Below are 22579 nucleotides of genomic sequence, written 5' to 3'. Positions count from 1 at the left end.
GACGAGGTGTGTATTTAAAAGATCGATATATGTTGAGTCTGTGTATTCCTATTTGAGGTTATTGGCTTCCGGGATCTGTTTTGGACAATGTGAGTCTTCCAGTGGGAACTTGGAAGGTAGGATATGCTCTTTCCTGAATCAATTTGCTTGCGCCCGCTGAGATGCGGGCACTTCACGAAGCTGAGGCCTCCCCCCCAATGACGTACATCACCTCAATCTCCGTCGTGGCTGTGAACACTTCGCTGCATTGCACAACGGGCCGCAGCCCCTGGCTTAGACACATGAGGTAGACAAAAGGCTCGGCGGATGGACATATCGGAGAGTGCTACTCTATGTCCATTTCCCTTATGAGTAAGCCCTTGTCGACAGTGCCGTCACATATCCATCTTCTTCCGCGTCCGCGAACTACCGCTGAAATACCTTACTATACTTGTTGCGCGAGTATACATGTTTTGCAACTGCCTCCTCGTGACCACGGGGTTAAGCATGAACGCCCAGTCGCTGAACTTGTCTTCCTACTTCGACTTATGCAATAATTTCCATGGGTTCCCTTCTCGCTACAACGGGATGTGCGCCCGAACTCTTAACTCCGCGCTTAGGCTACTCCAATTTTTAATCTACTGAAGAGCTTAAGCGATTGTAGTACTGTACTAAGGGACAGTGGGTGTCGCGGATTTTGTGGTCTGCGGACTAGTATCCTCACAGGCACTTAGGTCTTGGTTTCGTCATCTCGAAAGCGAGGCCTGCAGAACTTTGCCGTTCCGAAAGACAAATGATTGAAGAGTCAATTATCATGTTGCCTGTAAATTCTCATAAGAAAGCACCATTGGGTTAGTGGTAAACTTGGTCGTTGCCAGCTGTCGCAGCAAGTTCGACCAGCCCCGTGTTCGATTCACGGATGGTGCACAACTTTTTGGCTTGTCCTGTCTCGTGCAGGAAAACCATCAACTGTTGTTACTTGAATAAGGCGTAGACCCTTTCCTTTTGTGTTGCCCCCATTGACCTGGCGTAAAAGTATCATTTCTGTAGACTGACATGATTTTCTGAAGGATGTTTACAGCCTGCGCGATTGCTCAACTGGATGTTAGGTAGCTATTTTACCTGCCAATCGTTAAGATCAAAATCGCAGTGTGCTGCGTGACGCAGGGGCAACTGCTACGAAGAAAACGACTCTGGCAGCAGATGGAGTCCAGGAAAGAAAAAGGATGGACTTGTTGGGGATCGAACCCAAGACCTTCAGCAATCGATATCCAGAAATGGATATGCAAAGCAGACGCGCTACCACTGCGCTACAAGCCCTACTATTGGATCACTTCGTACCAAGCTCTCTATTGTAGTCGAGCTGGTTGTTGTAGTCCAGTGGGCTTGAGATAGAATCGTGAAGTGGCTCACGTCATGACAACAATGAAGCATATGGGCATATTTTGAAGGACAACGCCCTACCTTGAGACTCTCTGCTCGATACTTCCACTACCATACACGATCGTTCAGTACCACTGCATTTCATTCGGACCTCTTGCTGGATCATCCATTTCTGTATCTGTCGTAGCGCCGTTCAACATGAAGGCTGCTCTGGTCGTTGTGGACTTACAAGAAGACTTCTGCCCACCATCGGGTAGCTTGGCCGTAGATGGTGGTCGCGATACCGCGCCATGTATCAACGAGCTCCTCACATTGCCTTGGGTACTTCGCGTAGCCACCAAGGACTTCCATCCCCGCAACCACATATCCTTCGCTTCAAATCATCCAGATCCACATAATAAACCATTCGAGTCTACTATCACAATAGTCAACCCAGAGAATGAGACTGAAACTCAGCAAAGTCGACTATGGCCAGATCACTGTATTCAGGGCACAAAGGGTGCAGAGCTCATACCGGAGTTGGAGACCAGTAAGATTGACCATATCGTCAAAAAAGGTCAGGATTCACGGATCGAGATGTACTCCGCCTTCGGTGCGCCTTTCTCCAACCCCAAAATCGCTGCGGCAGATAGCGGTCTAGCGGAGAAGCTCAGAGACAGCGGCGTGACGCATGTTTTCTGTGTTGGGCTTGCCTTCGATTACTGCGTCAAGTGTACTGCTATCGACGCTGCCAAAGAAGGATTCAAGACTTACGTGGTAGAGGATGCTTGTAGACCCGTTGACAAGGGGCGCGAAGCACATGATACTGTGGCCAAACAATTCAAAACTCAGGGCGTGGAGCTCGTCAATGCGGACCATGTTGCTGGCATACTCAGGAGTACTACATGCTGAGCCATGCTTGACCAGCTAGGCCTCCAGACATCATTCATGCCACGCCATATGATTTGCTCCTGCTTCCGCACTCACAAAAGTGGTCACTATCTCTAAAGGGCTATCCTTCATGGAGATGTAGACAAACTGGGAGTGCAAGCCATTCTAGAGACCAGTTACACTGTTGTACCTCTGTCTACTTAAATTCCGGTGTAATCAGAAGTGATACAAAAAACAGACACCTACGATGGATAGCAGTAAGCATAACATGATCATGATCAAAATGGTGATCAATCTACTACATAAGTCATCCGCGACTGCAGAGAGTCCTAATCGTTTCGCTCTGATTCTGTCAAAATTCCTGGTACCACAGATCTCTGCGACCGCTCTCTTGCAGGCAATAATGTATCAAAAGTGATCGGTATGTCGGAGAGTACACGAATCGATCATATTAATACAATAGATTTCTACAACGTGGTCTGCATTCAGTACAAGGTCCGGACCTTCGGCCCCACGTAGCGGCCGATCATGCGGCCGACTGCACAGCTGAAGCACCGACCCCCCGCAGATCTGGGACACTCACCCGCATTCCTTACCTCAATTGTCACTTTCAACCGCCGGCCAGCATACAAGGGTACAAACCAAAGGCAGGAAATTGAGGAAAATGGCGCTCTCCCTGTGCATGATGATCGCATCTCGTTGCTCTAGCTCGATGTCTCGCTCATTTCCTCTGTGTTACCATCGGAGCTTTGATGTTGCGACCCCCTCTGGTCTAGGACAGTCATGAGACTCGAAGTCTGATCTTCACATACTTCGTGGTGTAGGTTTATAGACGTGCTCGTGTTATATATCTGACATGGCACCCTTTTCTGCAGTTGCTAGAGATAACTTGCATTCCTGCTCTTCGTCTATTCGCAAGGTTGCTTCTTCTTCTAGCTCAGGACTGCTTCCTGTACTTCCCTTAGATAGCAAGGCTACGACTCACTTTCTTGACTTACAACCTTACCTTAAATATCCCATATTACAGCAAGACAGTTCTGAGGTGACTGGACCCTACTCGACTTCTCGTCTCACAATGGTGAACCTTCACAAGGATGGCCTCGCACCCAAGTCAAGGACTGATGAGACGGACGTACTCTCGACTAGTAAGCCTGGCCAAGGTGATGTCGAGAAACAAGATTGGCGAACAGATGCCAAGAGTAAACATGAAAACAATGGCAGAGCCAGTAATGAACACGACGATACAATAACGGATAAGAAATCCCTCGAGCATGTGTACCCGCCGACCAAGGAAGCTGCGATAATCATGCTTGGCTTGTACTTAGCTATCTTCCTTGTGGCACTGGATCGTACTATCATAGGCACAGCGATACCTAAAATGACAGATGAATGGCATTCGTTCAACGATATAGGATGGTATGGCTCAGCATACATGATCACTACTGCTGGTACGTCAATCTGCTTTAAGCGATTCTGCGCAGAGCGTATTCATCTTCCTGACTACACTACTAAATTGTATCGTCAAATAGGCTTCCAGCTTTTCTTCGGAAAGACATACACATACTACTCGCCCAAATGGGTCTTCCTTTCCGCCATATTGCTCTTTGAGATCGGTTCCGCGATTTGCGGTGCAGCCCCTAGCTCTGTCGCTTTCATCATTGGTCGGGCTATCAGTGGTGTGGGATGTGCAGGCATCACAAGCGGTGGTGTTGCTATCTTGATGAATGTTATCCCGCTTCACAAGCGGCCCATGTGGATGGGTCTCATGGGTAGGCACCGAGTTTCGATACTGGGCATATGTCAGTGCTGACTCGTCACAGGATCCATGTTCGGAATTGCGAGTGTCGTTGGGCCCTTGCTCGGTGGTGTCTTCACTTCTTACGCAACCTGGCGATGGTGGTAAGTGTACGAAATGTGCTTTTCAATGTCTCTCGTTACTTACACGATCACAGTTTCTACATCAACTTGCCTATCGGCGCAGTGACCGCATTCATTGTACTTTTAGTACTAAAAGTTGATCGACCAATGGCTGCCGCTGGGAAGTCAGTTGGGGAGAAGATCAAGCAACTTGATCCTATCGGTACCCTTTGCTTTTTTCCAGGTATCGTGTGCCTCCTACTGGCGCTGCAATGGGGTGGTTCAACGTACGCTTGGGACGACGGTCGCATTATAGCTCTTTGGGTAGTGTTCGGTGTTCTGACCATCGCCTTCATTCTCCTCCAAGTCTTCCGCGATGATGAATACGTCACACTACCCAAGCGTGTCATAACGAATCGCAGTATAGCAGCCGGCGCATGGTTCACGCTATGCATAGGCGCGAGCATGTCAGTAGCCGTCTACTACCTTCCAATCTACTTCCAAGCCATCAAAGGCGTCGACGCAGTACAATCCGGAATCAGAAGCATTCCTCTGGTCCTCGCGCTGGTCGTGGCCGTGATTCTCACCGGCATCGCAGTGGGTAAAATAGGTTACTACACCCCGTTCATGTTCGTCTGCGCCATCATCACATCTATCGGGTTCGGTCTCGTCTGCACACTACGAGTCGATTCCAGCCATTCCAAGTGGATCGGTTTCCAAGTCCTGTTAGGCCTAGGACTAGGCTGCGGGCTGCAGCAACCCAACATGGCTGCGCAGACCGTTCTGCCACGCAAGTACGCCTCATCAGGCATGGCACTAATGTTCTTCTGCCAGAACCTCGGCGGCAGCGTCTTTATCTCCGTGGCGCAAAACGTTCTCAGCACATCCCTCATCAAGAACTTACGCGCACTGCACCTCTCTGATATTGGTGCCGAAGACATCGCTAACACGGGCGCTACGGATCTGAGGAACTTGATTCCCGCGAATGAGTTGCCCAGACTGTTGGTCGCTTATAACGCGGCCATCATCGATGCGTTTTATGTCGGCCTCGCCATGGCATGTATGTTGATCGTGGGCGCGTTGGCCATGGAGTGGAAAAGTGTCAAGAAGGCGAAGGAACAGCAACAAGCTGCCGTTGGTGATAAGACTAGTGAGGTCGACACGCGCAGTGGGGCCGCAGACGCTTCTCCTGCTGCCGCTGCGGCTGCGGATGCAGTGGCTGTGGACGGCACTTCGAGTGGACTACAATCGCACTCCAAGGGGGATGAGAAACACGCATATGACAGATGATCGGCCTCAGGCGGTCCCGGACAGGCTATCGTCACGTTCGCGGCGAGCCTCCGTTTCAGATCCATGCGAATTGAGCTAATGAAGCAATGAGTATACAATGATAACTATTAATATGTTGACAAAAGTACAATATAATCTCTTCTCAATCTACTATTTCTGTTTCCATATAAGAGCTCATAGTGCAGTCGAGTGATTACCATGTCTTCCACAATCAGCAGGAGTGCTACACATCATCACTTGCTCTCGAAAGGTATTTGTCCATAAGTTGATCTCCATTTGTTCGTATGGTAACGCTAAGGACACGAGAAAAGAAGATATAATTCCCCAACGCCTGCTGGTCACAATCACTGAGACCTCGACAGCCAAATCAGAACAAGCCTCGCACCACCTCAGAGTTCATCGTGCCCCTCAGCCTCTTGATCCTTCTTGGCCTCTTCGGCAGCCTCCTTGGCCTGCTTGATAAGCCCCTCCTTAAGGTCATCATCGATGTCCTCAAACTCAAGATCGACCGTCGGCAGACTCTCGCCCTTGTCGTTCTTCTCCGTCATTCCCCCGACCTTGAACGCGTTCTTCATCAGACGCTCGTAATCCTCGTCGCTGATTTCTTCCATTTGGATCTCTGGGCCCGAGTCGCCGGTTGGGGAGCTGGCACTAGGGCTGGGTGTTGCTGCTGGCGAGGCCGCCTCGACTAGTATACTGTCTGGGAGGGATTGCTTGGCGCCGTCGCCCATTCTGATGCTGTCAATCCAGGTTTCAAGGGTCAGTGCTTCGAGGTCGCTGCCGGTGAATTTCTTGATCCAGTGGCGTTTTGCGTTGATGGCTACGAGGGTCAGGGCTTGCTTGGCGGCCTCTGTAGGGAGGTTGAGAGATGTGAGAAGAGAGGAGTCTTCGGCGGCAGGGGCCGCGATGGTGTAGAATGGGAAGAGCTTGTGTCCGCTTGTGGTGTGTCTGTGGTGAATGGAGCTGAGGCTCAAGATCGCCGTGTTCGCATCTTGTTCGTCTGCGGCGGCGTTCTCGATGGCGAGAATGCATGTTCCCGACTTCTTGGTGAGGCAAGCTTGTTGGAGGTCCTCAAGGGCGGTAAGGGTAGGAATCAGGGGGGCCTCTTCCTTTGGAAGCTGGACTGGCTTCTCGGTCTCATCTGTGACAACGTTGGGGTTGGGTGATTCGGTCGGCAGACCGCCTTCGTTCTCCAGAGTCTCGGACGTCTGTGTCGCTCTGGCTGAGGCCGAGTCGGCTGACTCGTGAGCAGTGGAGGCTTTTGAAAAAGCCGAATTTGCAGACTTCTGCTTACCGGCGCTCTTCTTGGGTTTGCTTGACTTAGCAGCCTTGGGAGCAGGATCAGGGTTAGGAGGAGCAATTTGGGACAAGAAGCCGGACAGGGCTTCCTTCTTCATCTCGCCATCATATGTGACCGCATCCGCTGCGCCTCCTGGAAGCAAGAGCAGAGTCGGGTAGGAAGTGATGCCAAACATGGAGATAGCATTGGCTTCTTTGTCCCTGATCTGGGCGAAAGAGACAGATCCGAGGAAATCTACAGCCAGGGCTTTAAGAAGTGGACTCGTAATTCCCTTGTTGGTGAACAGGACAGCCTTGGCCGTGGCATTGCCTTCGGCTAGCCAGTCCTCAAGATTCTTATCCGAGATCCTTTTGACGTGGTTAGGAATCTTGTCTTTTACAGCCTCGACGATCGCCTTGGCGCTCCTCTGTCCCTGGTAGTCCTCTACGATTGGTCTGCCTGGCTTCTTGCCTGGCTTGATGATCTTGAGAGTTGGGAAGCCTTGAACACCGAATCTGCCACACAGTGGCTTGTTATGATCTTCATCACAGTTTATAGCCGCCACATTCGCAAGACCCAAAAGAGATTTTGCAGCCTTCTCGTAGGCCGGCTTGAGATTTTGACAGTGACCACACCACGGAGCGTAGAACCTGAAGCAGTCATGTGAGAATTGGATGGGAGATGTTACGATTAATTTTGCTTCTTACTCTACAATCTACGATTTACTTAGTCAAGAGTCGATGAAGACGAATATTGCTAGAATCAGCTTACAGAAGTGTGATTGGAATTCTCAATAAGGCTGCCATACGTCTTGCTATCAACCTGCAACACAGGCGAGCCCTTGGGGTAGATGCCGCCAGCAGCATCCACAGTCGGAACTAAGAGAAGCGAAGCTGCCGCAGCAGCGAATGCGAGGGTGTTTACCATCCTGACGTATACGAGAGATGTTACGAGTCACTCTCGAAACAAGGACGCACACAACTCGTGTTATATACTCGCGTACGAGCAACTTGTCCTTAAGAAGCAGCTGGAATGGTGTTACAAGCAGGAGATGTGCACAAGCCACTAGCAGGCCATTGACACCACCGAGTCCTCCGCCCCGCACTCCTTGGCATATAGTAAGCGCTTTAGCCACGCGACGTCAATCGATCACCGTCCTAGGAATATATCAATGTTGATGTCTTATCTCTGGTAGATTGCTCATTGACTCGAGTTCCATTCTATAATTCGACACATTGAAATCTCGAAAAACTTGTACGGAAACAGAGGAACTGAAATGGCTTCCGCATTACCTGCTCCTCTCAAAATCAAGGACATAGTCCCTTTCGTGACCAGAGCTGTACAGCTCGAAAAGTACAAGCCGATAATCTCGTACTGGTGTAAGTAGGATATGGAAGTGAAATCAAGGGTCATCACTATATTTCAAATTGCTGACGTATGATCAGGCTATTACTACATTGTTGATCAAATACTGGCCAAGGGATTACATACGGCCAGCGATGAGTGTATGAACTACACAACAACCCTGATGGACAAGCTGGAGCAATTCAAGACTGAGCAAGCCGGCAATGATGCGATTACCGACGACGTTGCTGCGAAAGCATATGTCGAGCAATTTGCCTTGGAGACCTTTCAAAGGGGAGACACTGCCATTCACACGAACAACGCCTCGAGGTACGAAATCCATATGACTGACTTCTGGTATGTATGATACTGATATAGACAAGACAAACAATCGATACTTTCCAAGCGGCGTCGACTTTCTTTGACCTCTTGAACATGCCAATCTGGGCTCCTGTTGATCCCGAGCTGGCTGCGAAATCCAAGTATGCAAAGTATCATGCCGTGCGTATTGCAAAGGCAATCAAGGCGGGTGATGATCCAAATGCTTCAAACCCAGTGGCAGAAGAACCCGCGATCCAGGACCCCATGTCTGGACTAGAGGAAGCAGCACCTTCATCGTCGGCTTATGTACCTCCGACCGTGGAAAGTGCGCCGGAAAGCAAGCAACCATCCCGGCCTGGCTCCGTGGTCCAAGCAAATCCCACTTCACCGCCTTCCGCAACACCAATGGCGCCTGACGCACCGTTCGAGAACATGCATTCACCGAGCGCTGCAACTGAAGCTAGCCGCACAGGCTCTGTAGGGGGCGGATATTTCCCATCTGTGCCGACGTTTACCTCTGATGATGCACAGCCAACCGCACCCACGGCGGCGCCGGATACATCAACCCCAGCAGACTTCTACAAGCAGCCTTCTCAAGCTCCTGTTGTTGCTCCCACGCCAGTTCCAGCTGTGCCAGCACCACCACCCACAATCCCACAGAACGCGCCTCTTCCTCCTGCACAGGCCGTTCCGACTGGTGGCTATCGCACCGACGATGCCTCGGTCACTCTCGCGACTAGGCACGCTAAATTCGCAATGTCTGCGCTCAATTTTGATGATGTGAACACCGCAGTCAAGGAACTCAGGCTAGCCCTGCAGACTCTTGGTGCTCAGTGAACGAGTCAGTGCTACGAGCGGGCTAGATCCATATAACGGTGCTTTTTCCGCAATTATACCCATGAATTAGGACATGATTTGAAAGAAATTTTTGGTAACTTGTATTCGTTCTCGTGCGAGGCTCTGTGCTAGGGTATCATTCGTGAAAGAGGTAAGAACAAGTAAGCAAAGAGGGAGGGCGGAGTATGTGCAGAAACCCCTTCTTCGCGCAATATATGCAGATAGTCGTGATCAAGACTTCTTCGATCCAGCCTTCCCCTCCTCCATCTCCTTGGTCCTGTCCTTGAACTGCCGAGGCGTCTCGAATGCCGCCTTGGTTTTGTTACTCATGAACAACTTCTGCCACCACGTTCTCAGACCAGGCGCGCCCTGGCCCTTCCATAATCCCACGCCGTGACCTTTGGCTTTCCGTTCCGCAGCTCTATACTTCTCCTCCATACCTCCAAACTCACTCCCGAATTTTGCCTCGTAAACCGTAGCGTGGCCCAACCTCAGCATATCCAATCCGACATCTCGAGGCCAAACCCCCCACTTCATGACAGTCACACTACCCACGACCCTCTGGTACTGATCCTGTCTATACAACTTCGCGCGCACGAATCGCCCCCGAATCAGTCCGCGAAGACCCTCCAAGGCTTCCTTCCCGTACACCTGGGCGGGCTTGCCGAAATGCGCCAGTTCAGGCGCATCGATGCCCGCGACTCGCACCTGGATAGTCTGGTCCTTGAGATCCTTTTTCGTGAACGCCGCCACTCTCCTGCCAGGGAGCCAGCCCCAGCCGAGCAATCTTCCTCCGGGCGTGTGATAGAGGCGAAACGTATCGCCGTCGCCGACAGCCGTCACATAGCCGAAAATACTTCTTTTGCCCATCGCGTCCGGGGTTATATATGTAGCTTGCGGGATGCGGCGCAGGTAGAGTGTGTAGAATTTGAAGCCGAACAGGCTGGCGGTCGTGAGGAGAAAGGTCGGTAGGAGGACCTCTGGACTCGTCCAAGCGGTTTTGTTTAGGGTGTTTGTCCAGTTGATGGGAGGCTTTTGGTCCTCGGGTTGTGTTGGGAGGGACGGGAGCCAGGACTTGTTCGACCCGTCATCGTTCTCTTCGGCGCTGCTCCAGGGCCATCGCATTGTCTTTATCTGACAAGCACGGGGAGGTCGAGTCGTGCTGATTTGTATGGTGAGAATATATTTCTTGATCGTTGCACTCTGGTTTGGAGATGGGATGATGAGTGCCAAGCGCGCTTAATCCGAATGAGGAAACAAGTAAATACTGTAGTGGCCTTGTGGATGCCTTGGAGCATAAAGCATGCCACGATACATTGCAGTTTTGTCACGTATGATCACGGCGAAGAGGTATGGACTTGATCCGGTAGAGAGACTGCGACAAATTATAGAGACTTATCGGAGGAAGTACTGGTTACTATATACGTATCCTTTTGCACTCACTACACAAAACTTTCATAATGCTCATGGGTAGCAATCCGTTGGTTCTGGTATCTGACCTCGGTATCTGGCCATTATGCTATGAGAGAGGCTCGGAAAAGATCACAACTGGTGGTCGCCGATCTAGAGTGATAAATGTTCCATAAGTGTATAATAACACTTTCTCCTTTCTTGTGTCCAGATTCTGTAGATCAAGTCTTGAGGTTCGACACTCATGATCTGAAGTATTTTGCTATGATGTAGATATCGTCTAGAAGGGTACGTACAGACCTATGAATATAGCCAGTCACTGAACCAGACCGTGCCTTGCAAATAGATCTAGCCACGTACCCTTACCTTTGCCTCTCCTATTTTTCGATGCCTTCTAGAGAGGCCGCTGTTGCCCTAAATGCTTTATAACACCCAGTCATCTCCAACACAGGGTTGCCGTACAGGTACTCACAACGGCGATGATACGTGAGCTCCATGCACGTATCCAACCATGATAGACATGGGCGACGCACAGGGTAGTAGGCTCAACGGTAGGAGTGTATGTCTTTGGCTCGTCAGTATCACGGCGCTTGTGTTTCATATACGGGTTCCAGGTTGCTATAAACAGACGGAGATAACGGCGTGAGACACCCCAATTCTTGGCGAGTCAATGACGGCAAGCACTCCACGTAAGTGTGGGGAAAGCTCCCCCGACATGGCAGGAGGCATTCGTACCTGTGGATCCGCGGGAAGGTACCCTACCCTTTATCGATCCGATCATACCGTGCCTTGCAGTGCTTCGGTGGACCAATTGCCATCTTGTCATTCCGTCAAGTTTCCAACATTCCCCTCCTCTTCTAGCAGTCATCCAACATGGGTGGAGAGAGTAGAACCAACATGTCCTCCGTCTCCTCGTACCCGGTCCTCGCCTCGAGGCCTGTGGGGAAGCAGGTACCTTTCCGTATCACATTATCAAAGCCATAGACTCGATGACTGACATGAACAGATCCACGGTATCGTCAAAGATCGCCTCAAGCAGTTTACAGACAATGGTCAATACAGAGCCCAGGGATTACTTCCGTATGTCTGAGCCCTACTTAGCCGTCTTTGCCCATACTGACAAACTGACAGCAAGATTGAGCCAGAGCGAGCATCTGGAGATCCTCATGTAAAGCTAGAGGTTCGTCCCAGAAATCAAAACGTGATAGAGATATAGCTTGGCTAATACTGAGTACCTTAGGTATACTCGCCTCCGGATCTCTCTCGCCCGACATTCAAAGAAGCAACCTCGAATGAGTTCCGCCCGACCAAAATCGGCGAATCGTTTGGTCCTAGTTGGTCCACACATTGGTTCCGCGTCCATCTCACTCTTCCTCGCTCTTTCCTGCACAAAGAGCATCTCGAGTTACACTGGGATGCCAACAATGAAGGCTTGATCTGGAATGAAGATGGTGTGCCATTGCAAGGCCTCACTGGTGGTGGTGAGCGTATCGAGTGGATCATACCCGATGCTTTCAGAGATGGCAAGGAGCATACTTTCTACGTTGAAATGGCTTGTAACGGAATGTTCGGAAATGCGCCGGGAGGAGACAGTATCCAACCGCCTAATCCTGACAAGTACTTCCAGCTATCAAAAGCCGATATCGTGGTCATTGATCTCGAAGCACGCGCCTTGTTCATCGACTTTTGGCTCATTGGCGATGCTGCGAGAGAGTTCCCCGATGACTCTTGGGAGGAACATGAAGCTCTGCAGATTTGTAACGCTATCATGGACACATTCATTGCCGGCAATGGTAGTCACGAATCGATTGTAGAGTGCAGGAAAATTGGGAAAAAGTATCTCGGAGACAAGGTCGATTCGGCTGAAGTGTACGATGAGCCGAAAGATGCCATTGTCACCGGTATTGGACACTGCCACATCGACACGTGCTGGCTTTGGCCTTGGGCAGAGACAAAGCGCAAAGTCGCTCGCTCCTGGTCAAACCAATGCGATCTGATGGAGCGCTACCCTGAGCACCGCTTCTGTTGCTCACAAGCACAGCAGTTCAAGTGGCTTGAGCAGCTTTATCCTCCGCTTTTTGACCGCGTCAAGAGCAAGATAAAGGAGGGCAAGTTCCAACCAATCGGAGGCAGTTGGGTCGAGCATGACACCAACATGCCTAGCGGAGAGTCTCTGGTGCGCCAATTCGTATATGGACAACGCTTCTTCGAAAGTCGATTTGGACAGAGATGTACAACGTTTTGGCTGCCTGATACGTTCGGATACTCCACGCAGTTGCCGCAGCTTTGCCGTCTCGCTGGGATGACCAGATTCTTCACGCAAAAGCTAAGCTGGAACAACATCAACAATTTTCCCCATACCACGTTCAATTGGGTCTCGCTAGACGGTAGTCAGGTCATCTGCCATATGGCACCATGCGAGACCTACACTGCAGAAGCACACTTCGGTGATGTCAAGCGCAGTGTCACTCAGCACAAATCCATGGACCAGGACCCTACGTCCCTTCTCGTGTTCGGCAAGGGTGATGGTGGTGGTGGACCCACCTGGCAGCATCTTGAGAAGCTTAGGCGAGCTCGCGGCATGAGCGATAAGATTGGCCTCCTTCCTCGTGTGAGAATGGGTGATTCCGTTGATGACTTCTTCGCGAGACTTGAGAAGAAGGCAGAGAACGGCACGGAGTTCGTGACTTGGTATGGTGAGCTGTACTTTGAGCTGCACCGTGGTACGTATACCACTCAAGCCAACAACAAGAAGAATAACCGCAAGTCTGAGATTATGCTTCATGACATTGAGTACCTCGCGACGCTGGCGAGCATTCAGGATGTGATCAAAGGAACCAAGACCGGCTACAAATACCCGAAAGAGGAGATTGACAGCATGTGGGAGAACGTCCTCCTTTGCCAGTTCCACGACTGCCTGCCTGGAAGTTGCATCGAGATGGTATACGATGATTCAGCAGAGGTAAGTTTCCGTCTTTCTGCCCCAGTGATTATGTATAGAGCCAGCTAACATGCCATCAAGCTGTATGCCAAGGTCTTCAAGACTGGCGAGAAGCTTCTCATGGATGCCCTCGACGCACTTGGCTTTGACGACAAGCCTACAACGAAAGACAATCTAGTTGCCATCAACACCCTCGGCTTCGGCAGACGAGAGGTCGCGAAATTGCCCGCGATTGCAGGCCTGCCGAAGTATGCTTCTCTGCAAGGCGAAGCTGGTATGACTTCAATTACGCCATTGACCGCGGCCTCTACTTCAGAGGCTTCGGTCTCGGTATCGGAAGTCTCAAAGGGCGTCTTTGTACTTTCCAACAGCCAATTCGATGTTCAAGTCTGCGCTGGTGTCATCACTTCGCTGTACGACAAGAAGGCAAAGAGGGAAGTGATCGCTGGGGGCGAGAAAGCGAACCAATTGGTCATCTTTGACGACAAGCCCCTGTACTGGCAGGCCTGGGATGTTGAGGTCTTCCATCTCAACTCTCGTCAAGAACTCAAGGCTGATGGCCCAACCACAATCACCGAGAACGGTCCCCATCGTGTATCTGTGACCACAACGACCATCATCTCCGACAAATCTTCTATCAAGACGACAATCTCTCTTTCCGCAGTCGTGGACCAGAACGTCCCCACGTATGTCGAGACCGAAGCCGAAGTCGACTGGCATGAGACAATGAAGTTCCTCAAGGTCGAATTCCCGGTGACAGTCACAAACACCGAAGCCTCGTATGAGACGCAATACGGTATCGTACGCCGACCAACCCATTACAATACCACATGGGATATGGCCAAGTTCGAAGTCTGCTGCCACAAATGGGCAGATCTGTCCGAGCACGGCTACGGCGTCAGCATCCTGAATGACTGCAAATACGGCTTCGCCACGTGTGGCAACCTGATGCGCCTGTCACTCCTCCGTGCACCAAAAGCACCAGATGGACACGCAGACATGGGCAAACACACATTCAGATGGGCAATCTTGCCTCACAAGGGCGCCTTGGACCACCGCACCGTTCAAGCCGGATTTGCCTTCAACAACCCCATGAAAGTGATCTCGCACCCGTCTCCCCAAGACGCAAAGAGCATCCTTCAAGCCTTCACGCTCAGCCCCGACAGCGACGGACTGATTCTCGACACGATCAAACGCGCCGAAGACGACGAAGACGTCCTGCCCTCCTCTTCCTCTTCGTTCTCATCATCCTCGATCCTCCCCAGCAAGATCCGAAAAGGCAAAAGCATCATCCTGAGAATCTACGATTCCCTTGGCGGCAAGAGCACGGGAACAGTCGTCTTCGGAGACGGCATCACCGTCGCCAAGGCCTGGAAATGTAATATTTTGGAAGACGATCTCGTGGAGATGAAGCTGGGCAAGAACGGCAAGGAAATGGAGATCGGACTGCGCGCTTTTGAGGTTGCTAGTTATAGGGTTCTGCTTGCTTGATCCTTGACTTCTCTTTTCTTGTTTTGGTTTTTGCGCCGTTGTTGTTGTGCAGATGTACGGATTGTGGGATTCGTAGAAATCTATTTTATCATCTACTGCTATCATTCCTTCATATCTCGAGACTGATATCATACTTACGTCTGCACATGAAACGTCTGCACATGAAATGTTCGTTATCTGATCAGGCAATGGGAGATGAGAAGGGGAGAAAGGGCCAGAGGAACGAGCACATTACGGACAACCGTGGACACTGAAACGAGCATCGATCTTCTTTTTCCCAGTTCACGATCAAATTCCTTTCCCCTGTCGTTCTTTCTCGGTTCCTCGTTCTTGAATCATCTGCCGCTCACCATACACACCATAATACACACGTGTACAAGAACAACTCAACAACAGAAGTTTGAAAACCCACAATCAACCCCACGATCAATTTTGTTTTCATCCTCGTCTGTCCCTTTCTCAGGAACTGACCAGAAGCTAAGATAAAAACTATGAATGCGTAGGCATATCGACATCAGCCTTCTTGGTAGCGACGGCGTTCTCGCTCCTCCAGTGCGAAGTGACCGTCTTGGTCTGCGTGTAGAACTGGATGCCAGGCTTGCCGTAGAAGGTATTCGCGCCGCCGCCTGCGATGCTCTTCTTGTTTCCTGTGAAGGAGAACATGGGGAGTGGGACCTTGTCCTCTGGTTAGCGGCTGTGCAGGAATAGAGTAGAAAAGGAGGAGAGAAATAGGCTTACGGGGATAGGCACGTTGATGCCGACTTGTCCGGCCTCAATGTTCTTCTGAAAGGTAGTGGCCGTCGACCCCGAGTTTGTGAAAATGGCGGCTCCGTTGCCGTATTCGTTTGCGTTGATCAGATCGATTGCGTCTTCGAGGGTTTCGACGTTCAAGCAAACAAGGACTGGGCCGAAGATTTCTTCCGTGTAGCACTTCATGTTGGGTTTGACGTCTGTTATGAGGGTTGGTCCGACCTGGAGGTTTTGGTCGCGTTAGTCACACCCAAGTATTGGACTTGATCAAGGCAGTGACTTACAAAGTTGCCGTCGGGGTACTTCTCGGGCTTGAACCCTCTTCCATCGAGGAGGATGGTCGCGCCCTCCTCCTCTGCACTCGCGATCAATTCCTCGATTCTAGCCTTGGATTGAGGAGTGATGACAGGACCCAAATCACATCCCGGCTCAAATCCACCGTTTGTGTTCAGAGCCTTTGCGCGCTCTGCAACCTCGGCGACCCACTCTTTGGTTTCGCCAACGAATACGACAGTGCTGAGAGCCATGCATCGCTGACCGGCTGCACCAAAAGCAGCACCTGCAATGGCATTCAATGCCTGGTCCTTGCTACAGTCAGGCAGGACAGCAGCGTGGTTCTTGGCGCCCAAGTTGGCTTGGACACGCTTGCCGTTGGCGCTGGCGCGAGAGTAGATGTACTCGCCGGCCTTGTTGCTGCCGACGAAGCTGATGGCCTTGATGGCGGGTTCATCGAGAATGAAATCGACAGTCTTGGCTGCGCCGTGGACGACATTGACCACACCTGGAGGGAAGCCAGCCTTTTCGCATAACTCGGCAAGGATCATCATTGCACCAGGATCCCTCTCGGAAGGTTTGACGATGATTGTGTTGCCAGTGACTGTTGCAATAGGGATGCTCCAAAGGGGGATCATAGCGGGAAAATTGAAGGGACAGATGGCGGCAGTGACACCAAGAGGCTCCTTGTAACTCCTCGTCTCCATGTCCTTGCTTACCTCGAGTACCTCGCCAGTGAGCTGTGTGGTAATGCCACAAGCAGTCTCGGCGACCTGCAGACCACGAAGAACATCACCTCGGGCATCTGCGAAAGTCTTGCCCTGCTCGAGGGTGATAGAAGCGGCAAGTCTGTCCCAGTTCTCCCGGATCAGAGCAACAAACTTGAACATGATCTGTTGTCTGTGCAGTAAGCTGGTCCTGCTCCATGCCGGAAAGGCTTTCTCCGCAGACTTGACCGCGGCCTTGAGCTCTTCATCGGTGGATTGCGGAACTCGGGTGACGAGGTTATTGGTCGCCGGATCATGTAGATCGATCCATTGCGTGGCCTTGGAGCCGACGAACTGGTTGTCGAGGAAGTTCTGAGTATCGACAGGCTGCTGAATCTGCTCGTGGGTGGTGGGATACTCTGTGGCGGTACTCGTTGCCAGTGACGTGGCAGGCTTCAACGAGGTAGGTGTGGCATGTAGTCTTCGTATACCGGCCTTGCCGCCGAGTGTTGCTTGAGGCAGTCTAGAAGACAGAACAGCAGGCCTCAGAATAGATGATCGGAGACTGAGACTCTGAATGCTTCTACGACTGACTGCACGACAGGCGGCCATTGTGTTTACCTTGGTAAAGCTAAGGTAGTGTGTACTTCTTGAAGCTGCAACGCTGTCAATGACCGACGACTAATGTGCGTACGACTTTCTTGTAAAAACCTGTCTTAGTGCTTAACAAAGACAATCAAGCCGTAGAGGTCAATAAAAAGGCGGACTTTCTACAGAGAAACAAAATGCAATACTTTTGGCCTTCCAGTTCCGCTCTGCCTATCAACCCACAACCCCATCTATTCATGTGGGGTAGAGGCCGAGGTCCATTACAAGACTCGGTGTTAGTACACCTTTGAACAGCATTGATAGGGTAAAAGTTACTGTAAGTGCCTTAGCCTGTCTTTGCTGCCCGGCCCGGGGAGCACGTACAGTAATTAATCGCCGCCGGCTTATCGTCACGCGTTCACTATACACGCCATCTCCGAGCGACATCACCAAACAACATGACCAGACGATTGTACCTGTAATATGTAGGTAGCATGAGCGAAGCAGTCCCCCTCCTGTGCATAAAGGCCCATTCCACAGAAACATCGTTATCGAAAAACACACGATTACATAACTTTTCACACCGTCATGGATTCGGGGAAAGCTGTGGGGAATGCAATCGCTGTTCTACTATGACAAGTACTAAGAGGTCACCCCTGCACACAACGCCAGCCTGTAGGAATATAATGGCCTGCCACTCAACAATCACACCAGTAAAAGCACCCAGCTAATTTTCTTCTTTTGCCTTTCGGGAAAAACACACATCGTGAAGCACGTAGCAGAGTCCGAGTTTACTCGGCAGATGAACGAGTGGTTCTCTGCTTGACCTCAGCCTGAACAGCCTGGGCCGACGAAGTGACACCCTCGGCCACCTCAGCAGCCTTGCCCTTGGCCGCCTCGGCCTTGGCCTTGATCTCCTCCTTGCTGGGTGCGGCTTTGGCACCACCTCCGATAGCGCCAGCGATGAGGGCGAGCACGGTGATGGCGAGAACGGCGAGTCCACCAGCGACCTCGGGCACAAACTTGATTGCCTGCACGGGGTCACGCTGGGCGATGGCGATGAAGAGGTCGAACTTCTCCTTGACGTAGAACACGGGGTCGTCCATGAACTTGAGGTCCATGGGGGACTTGGGGGGCTCCTTGGTCTCGTCCTTCTTGGGCTTGGTCGCCTCCTCCTCGGCCTTCTCAACCTGGTTCTTGATGTCAAAGGTCTCCTTCTGGAGGGCAAGCGCATCCTCGACCGAGTGACCGATGTAGATGTTGTCGAAGAGGATGTCGTTCTGCATAGTCCAGAGCTCGAATCCAATCTGTACAGTATTAGCTTGTGTATGTCAGGGTCTGAAATGTGAAGACTTACAGCGCCGATGGGCTCAAAGTTGGCGGGAGTCTTGTCCTCAAAGTAGTCAGGGTTGGCGATCTTGCGAGGAGCCCAGGTCCCCTTGTAGGCAGGGTTGTCGATCAGAGGAGCGGTCCACTTGCCCTTGTACTCGGGGTTGCGGATCATTGGGGGCTCCCAAGGGCCACAGCCAGACACCTCCTCACACTTGGGGTTAGGAACCATAGGGGGAATCCAGTCACCATCCTCCTCGTCATCCCAGTCCTCGGGCTTCTCAGCCTCGGGATCGGGAACACGGCTAGGCTCGTTCTCGAGCCAGTCTCCGGGCTTGGTAGCTTCCTCGTCGACAATCTCGAAAGGTGCGTCCTCGTCCCAGTCCTCAGGCTTGGTAGCCTTGGGGTCAGGGATCTTGGCCTCCTCGACCCAGTCCTCGGGCTTCTTGTCCTTGGCATCGTCAATCTCCTTCTCGGGGTTGACGGAGGGAGTGAAGTCTTCGAGAAGGGAACCCTTCTTGACAGAGTCGCCGTCGATCTTGATCTCGAACGTCTGGTCGGGGTTGACAATGAGGGTGTAGAGAGAGGTCTGCTTGGAGACACGGGCCATGGGAGGAGTCTTGAGGTGCTTCTCCTCGTACTCGCCAGTCTTGGGGTTCTTGTGGCGGAAGATGAAGTGGACCTTGTTGGTGGAGCCGCACTTGTCGGGACCGAACATGATGATGTAAGGAGATGCGTTGGAGAACTCCTCGGCGTGGAGAGCCTTGTTGTCCTGGAGGAGCTTCATGTAGGCACCACCACATTCCAAGCCAGCTGCTCGGTGTTAGTTATGGTCCCTGGATTTGTCTTCGTGTTCGCAACTCACCTTGGAACTTGGCCTCGTACTGAACAACGAGGGTGTTGTCCTTGTTGTTGATCGCCTTGGGAAACTTGGCCGAGATGGCGTGATGAGCAGCCTTGTCCTTGAGGACGAGACCCTTGTCGCCCTCGATGCCACGGAGGACTGAAGGCTCCTCGACGGACCAGGTGCCGACGTAGGCCCACTCCTCCTCAGTTCCCTCCTTCTTAGCGTGGGATGCCTGCCATCTTGAGTCCCAGTCCTCGGTGAATTGCTCGAGGAAAGGCGCCTTGAGCGTGGTGGGCTGGTCGCGCAAGTCAGCCGAGGCTCAACGTCGCCGCGTAGTTTTTAGCGATCGCTGTCAGTTACTCACAGTGAAAGTAGGCTTGGAAACAGCTGACGAAGTCACAGACTCGACAGCGGAGGCGACAGAGGAAGATGCCTCGGTGGCAGTGTCCTCGAGGTCTTCCAAGACATCAGCCCTGGAGACTGCGGCACAGAGGCCCAAAGCTAGAAGGGCGTTGACACGCATATTTGGCAAAGATGATTCAATTGCCCTCGAAGATCAGAGAATGACGAATGTGGAGTAGGAGGAACGTTCCAAGGGAAGACGAAGACCATGGACATTTATGTACACATTAAGGCCACTTGTCAAGCGTGTAGCTCCCGCCCGATTGGGTATAGCGTAGATGGAGCATGGGGCCTGTTTTCCCCTTCACCTGCGGACTGTACCCTCTTTACTGTGCAATACAATGGCATTTACACTGAACCTCATAGATATCTGACACATGGAGATGCGAGCCCGCCCTGCCAAGATTCGTGTGCGACTGTGTCTTGTTATCTTCACTCACACATCTCCGCTATTGCTGTTCAGCCATGGAAGACGATGGAAACACTGTCGCATGCCTTGCTTGTGCATACAACACTTTCGTATCTGAAAAGGAAACGTGGCCTTACAGCAATGATGACTGAATCGGTGAGGAAATCAAGCAGTGATTGCTTTAATTCGGGGGGTTTGTTCTTAATGTGTCATCGTGTCAACTGAGGGTAAGGCTTGCAACAAGTATGGCGTCGTGGTAGCTTTAATCAGGTATCGTTTACGGCCGGACAGCCTCGCTGTCCGTTGGCTTGCTGAGCTTCGTGCACCAAGCTTATCGTTGAGAAGTGACTTGTATCACGTTGTATACCTGAACCCATACGGCTTGTAGCTCAGTCCTGGATGCGCATTGAACACTCTGAGTAAAACACTAAATCTAAACCATGGTAGACGCTGCTTGTGCCTCTCGTATCTGTGGAGACAGCCAACGCGCTTCATGACTGCCAACTTTTCAAAGAGGTGAATCCGAGGACTCTTCTTCTTCGACCTTGTCAGAGGGCCATATTGGAAGCAGTCGTTTTCTTACCCTTTAGAAGAGTGAAGTGATACCCTGCTCAGACCCGCGTCCACTCCAGCTATGGTGTTTGCGCAGTAGTGACCTCTTTCGAGCATGCAATACGCGGCTTTAATGGACGCGAACGTGTCGGCTTCGTACTTTCCATGCACCGAATCGATCGCAGATACATATTCAACATTGCCAGTGGAACGTCGCTCACAATCAGAATGGCTCTAGTTGTTTGAGCGATAACGCAGCACATGCATTCAGTAAGGCCATTGCGTGATTCCATGTCATTATTTGCTCGTTGTCACCAGCATCTGGTCTGCATGCTTTGTAGGCTTACCGAAGATGGAGGTGGCTACGTTTACCATGACAAGCCTTGTTGCCAGCTCATGGATGCGTGTCTGAATTCTCTTACAGGTTCTGTGCTGTTGCTATACGCCTCCTATGAGAAGCTGAGAACCTGAGTGACCTCGCAGAAGGCCGTGACCGTGAGGAGCGACCTCTATTTGCAATGAAAAGAGCAAGGGTAAGCAGCAGAGATTCGGACACGAACCTCCGAACAATCGAATCGGTTACCATCCGACGCTGTCTAGGAGTTCTAGCCTCTGTCTGAAAATGGTGTAATTCCGCTGCCCCTATCGCTTGCGCTTGCTTTGATATTTAGTAAGTGTCTGTACACAAGTTGACATGGTATAGCAACCTGTGGGTGCTGTAGTAAGCCTCTTCATTAGCGTCTTGTGCTACGGTACGCTCTTTTGTAAGCCTCGGTTAATTCTACAATTCTGGCAATGTACTTGTGGCCTTTGAGGGTAATCGCGCAAGTACCTAGAGGACAAAGCTTGGACGCTGGACCGAAGGACGATGTAAGTTAGAGACTAATGGTGACCCAGGTTCTCCAATAGTCAGTATTACAGCGGCAATATTGTGAAGTGTGCTGCGGCATTCTGCAAAAGGCCGGCCTGGACCATGCTTATGTCAGATGCACTTCATTCTCGTCGAGCATGATCATGTTAATTGTAAAAGCAGTGAAAGTCGGTAGCAGCGTGATGAACACTGCTAGATAAGTGATTTGCATGCAGTGAAGCTGTGGCCTCAATACAGCACATTCAAGGTCGCCGAGGCTACACAGATTGTTCGCGAACCCCGTGCCACGCGAGATTAGCCTCCAGATAGGAACCAAGGTCTCGTACGAGATTTTTCTTCCACTTTGCCTCAGGGCTACCACGAACGTACTTTTCGAGAAGAGTCCGGTTGTGGTAACTCTACACTGCAGTACTTAATTAGCCTTGACTTGTACCAAGTCGGATTTTTGGCATCCGGATTATCCGAGTGGTTCTGTCCAACGGTCAAAGAAAGCGTTTTGGGCGTTTGAAGATCGGAATGGACGGAGGTACACTCCTTCAGGGCGGAGATGAGAATAGAATGGTCGTAAGAAGTCAGCAGACCACAACAAGGTTGCGAGGCGCTTGAAGCGCTGCTATCCTCGATGCTGGAAACAAAGCAGCCTTCGATGGGATGACCCATGCTACAGCAAAACCAGAAGCTCCCAAGTCGCGGGGAGGTCGCTCCGCGAATAGATCCGACATTTTTCTCTTACAGTTGCTTAGGGCCAATGTTTCAGTTCTGGTACATACAGTTTCCGACCCCAAGGTAAAAGCAAGCCACCCTCTATCGAAGTTCGAGCGAGGACGCGGCAAGCTGCAGGCATCTGAA

The 22579-nt window shown here is 51.3% G+C and overlaps 7 protein-coding genes across 9 annotated transcripts; 3 read left to right on the top strand and 4 right to left on the bottom strand.

Annotated features, from left to right (window-relative positions):
* Window positions 1–3088: 3088 nt before the first annotated feature.
* On the top strand, window positions 3089–5379 carry AAFC00_007066 (uncharacterized protein; the record flags this gene model as incomplete). 3 transcript variants are annotated; one of them, XM_069347853.1, is made up of 4 exons in its annotated part: window positions 3089–3680; window positions 3762–4001; window positions 4053–4131; window positions 4185–5379. In XM_069347853.1, the coding sequence occupies 4 exons, from the start codon at window positions 3089–3091 to the stop codon at window positions 5377–5379; spliced, it is 2106 nt and encodes a 701-aa protein (XP_069199990.1). The 3 variants fall into 3 exon arrangements, with proteins under 3 accessions (XP_069199990.1, XP_069199991.1, XP_069199989.1); XM_069347121.1 differs by having other exon boundaries at window positions 3308–3680; XM_069347120.1 differs by having other exon boundaries at window positions 3611–3680.
* A 389-nt stretch (window positions 5380–5768) lies between these two features.
* Window positions 5769–7585, bottom strand: AAFC00_007065 (uncharacterized protein; the record flags this gene model as incomplete). Its single annotated transcript, XM_069347119.1, has 3 exons — window positions 5769–7308; window positions 7366–7373; window positions 7430–7585. 3 exons carry the CDS (start codon window positions 7583–7585, stop codon window positions 5769–5771), a joined length of 1704 nt encoding a protein of 567 aa, XP_069199988.1.
* A 349-nt stretch (window positions 7586–7934) lies between these two features.
* Window positions 7935–9160, top strand: AAFC00_007064 (uncharacterized protein; the record flags this gene model as incomplete). The annotated part of the gene is made up of 3 exons (XM_069347117.1): window positions 7935–8037; window positions 8104–8332; window positions 8386–9160. The coding sequence occupies 3 exons, from the start codon at window positions 7935–7937 to the stop codon at window positions 9158–9160; spliced, it is 1107 nt and encodes a 368-aa protein (XP_069199987.1).
* A 231-nt stretch (window positions 9161–9391) lies between these two features.
* Window positions 9392–10285, bottom strand: AAFC00_007063 (uncharacterized protein; the record flags this gene model as incomplete). The annotated part of the gene is made up of 1 exon (XM_069347116.1): window positions 9392–10285. One exon carries the CDS (start codon window positions 10283–10285, stop codon window positions 9392–9394), a length of 894 nt encoding a protein of 297 aa, XP_069199986.1.
* A 1158-nt stretch (window positions 10286–11443) lies between these two features.
* Window positions 11444–15002, top strand: AAFC00_007062 (uncharacterized protein; the record flags this gene model as incomplete). The annotated part of the gene is made up of 5 exons (XM_069347115.1): window positions 11444–11521; window positions 11577–11650; window positions 11702–11750; window positions 11811–13532; window positions 13593–15002. 5 exons carry the CDS (start codon window positions 11444–11446, stop codon window positions 15000–15002), a joined length of 3333 nt encoding a protein of 1110 aa, XP_069199985.1.
* A 489-nt stretch (window positions 15003–15491) lies between these two features.
* On the bottom strand, window positions 15492–17344 carry AAFC00_007061 (uncharacterized protein; the record flags this gene model as incomplete). The annotated part of the gene is made up of 3 exons (XM_069347114.1): window positions 15492–15677; window positions 15741–15974; window positions 16037–17344. The coding sequence occupies 3 exons, from the start codon at window positions 17342–17344 to the stop codon at window positions 15492–15494; spliced, it is 1728 nt and encodes a 575-aa protein (XP_069199984.1).
* A 767-nt stretch (window positions 17345–18111) lies between these two features.
* AAFC00_007060 (uncharacterized protein) lies at window positions 18112–20019 on the bottom strand (the record flags this gene model as incomplete). Its single annotated transcript, XM_069347113.1, has 4 exons — window positions 18112–18627; window positions 18678–19462; window positions 19515–19791; window positions 19861–20019. The coding sequence occupies 4 exons, from the start codon at window positions 20017–20019 to the stop codon at window positions 18112–18114; spliced, it is 1737 nt and encodes a 578-aa protein (XP_069199983.1).
* Between the last annotated feature and the right edge of the window lie 2560 nt (window positions 20020–22579).

The sequence above is a fragment of the Neodothiora populina genome (assembly GCF_041146345.1).
Source record: "Neodothiora populina strain CPC 39397 chromosome Unknown canker_contig_8, whole genome shotgun sequence".
NCBI lineage: Eukaryota > Fungi > Ascomycota > Dothideomycetes > Dothideales > Dothioraceae > Neodothiora > Neodothiora populina.
Note: the sequence above shows the minus strand (reverse complement) of the source record. Positions and strands in the feature narration are given on the sequence as shown.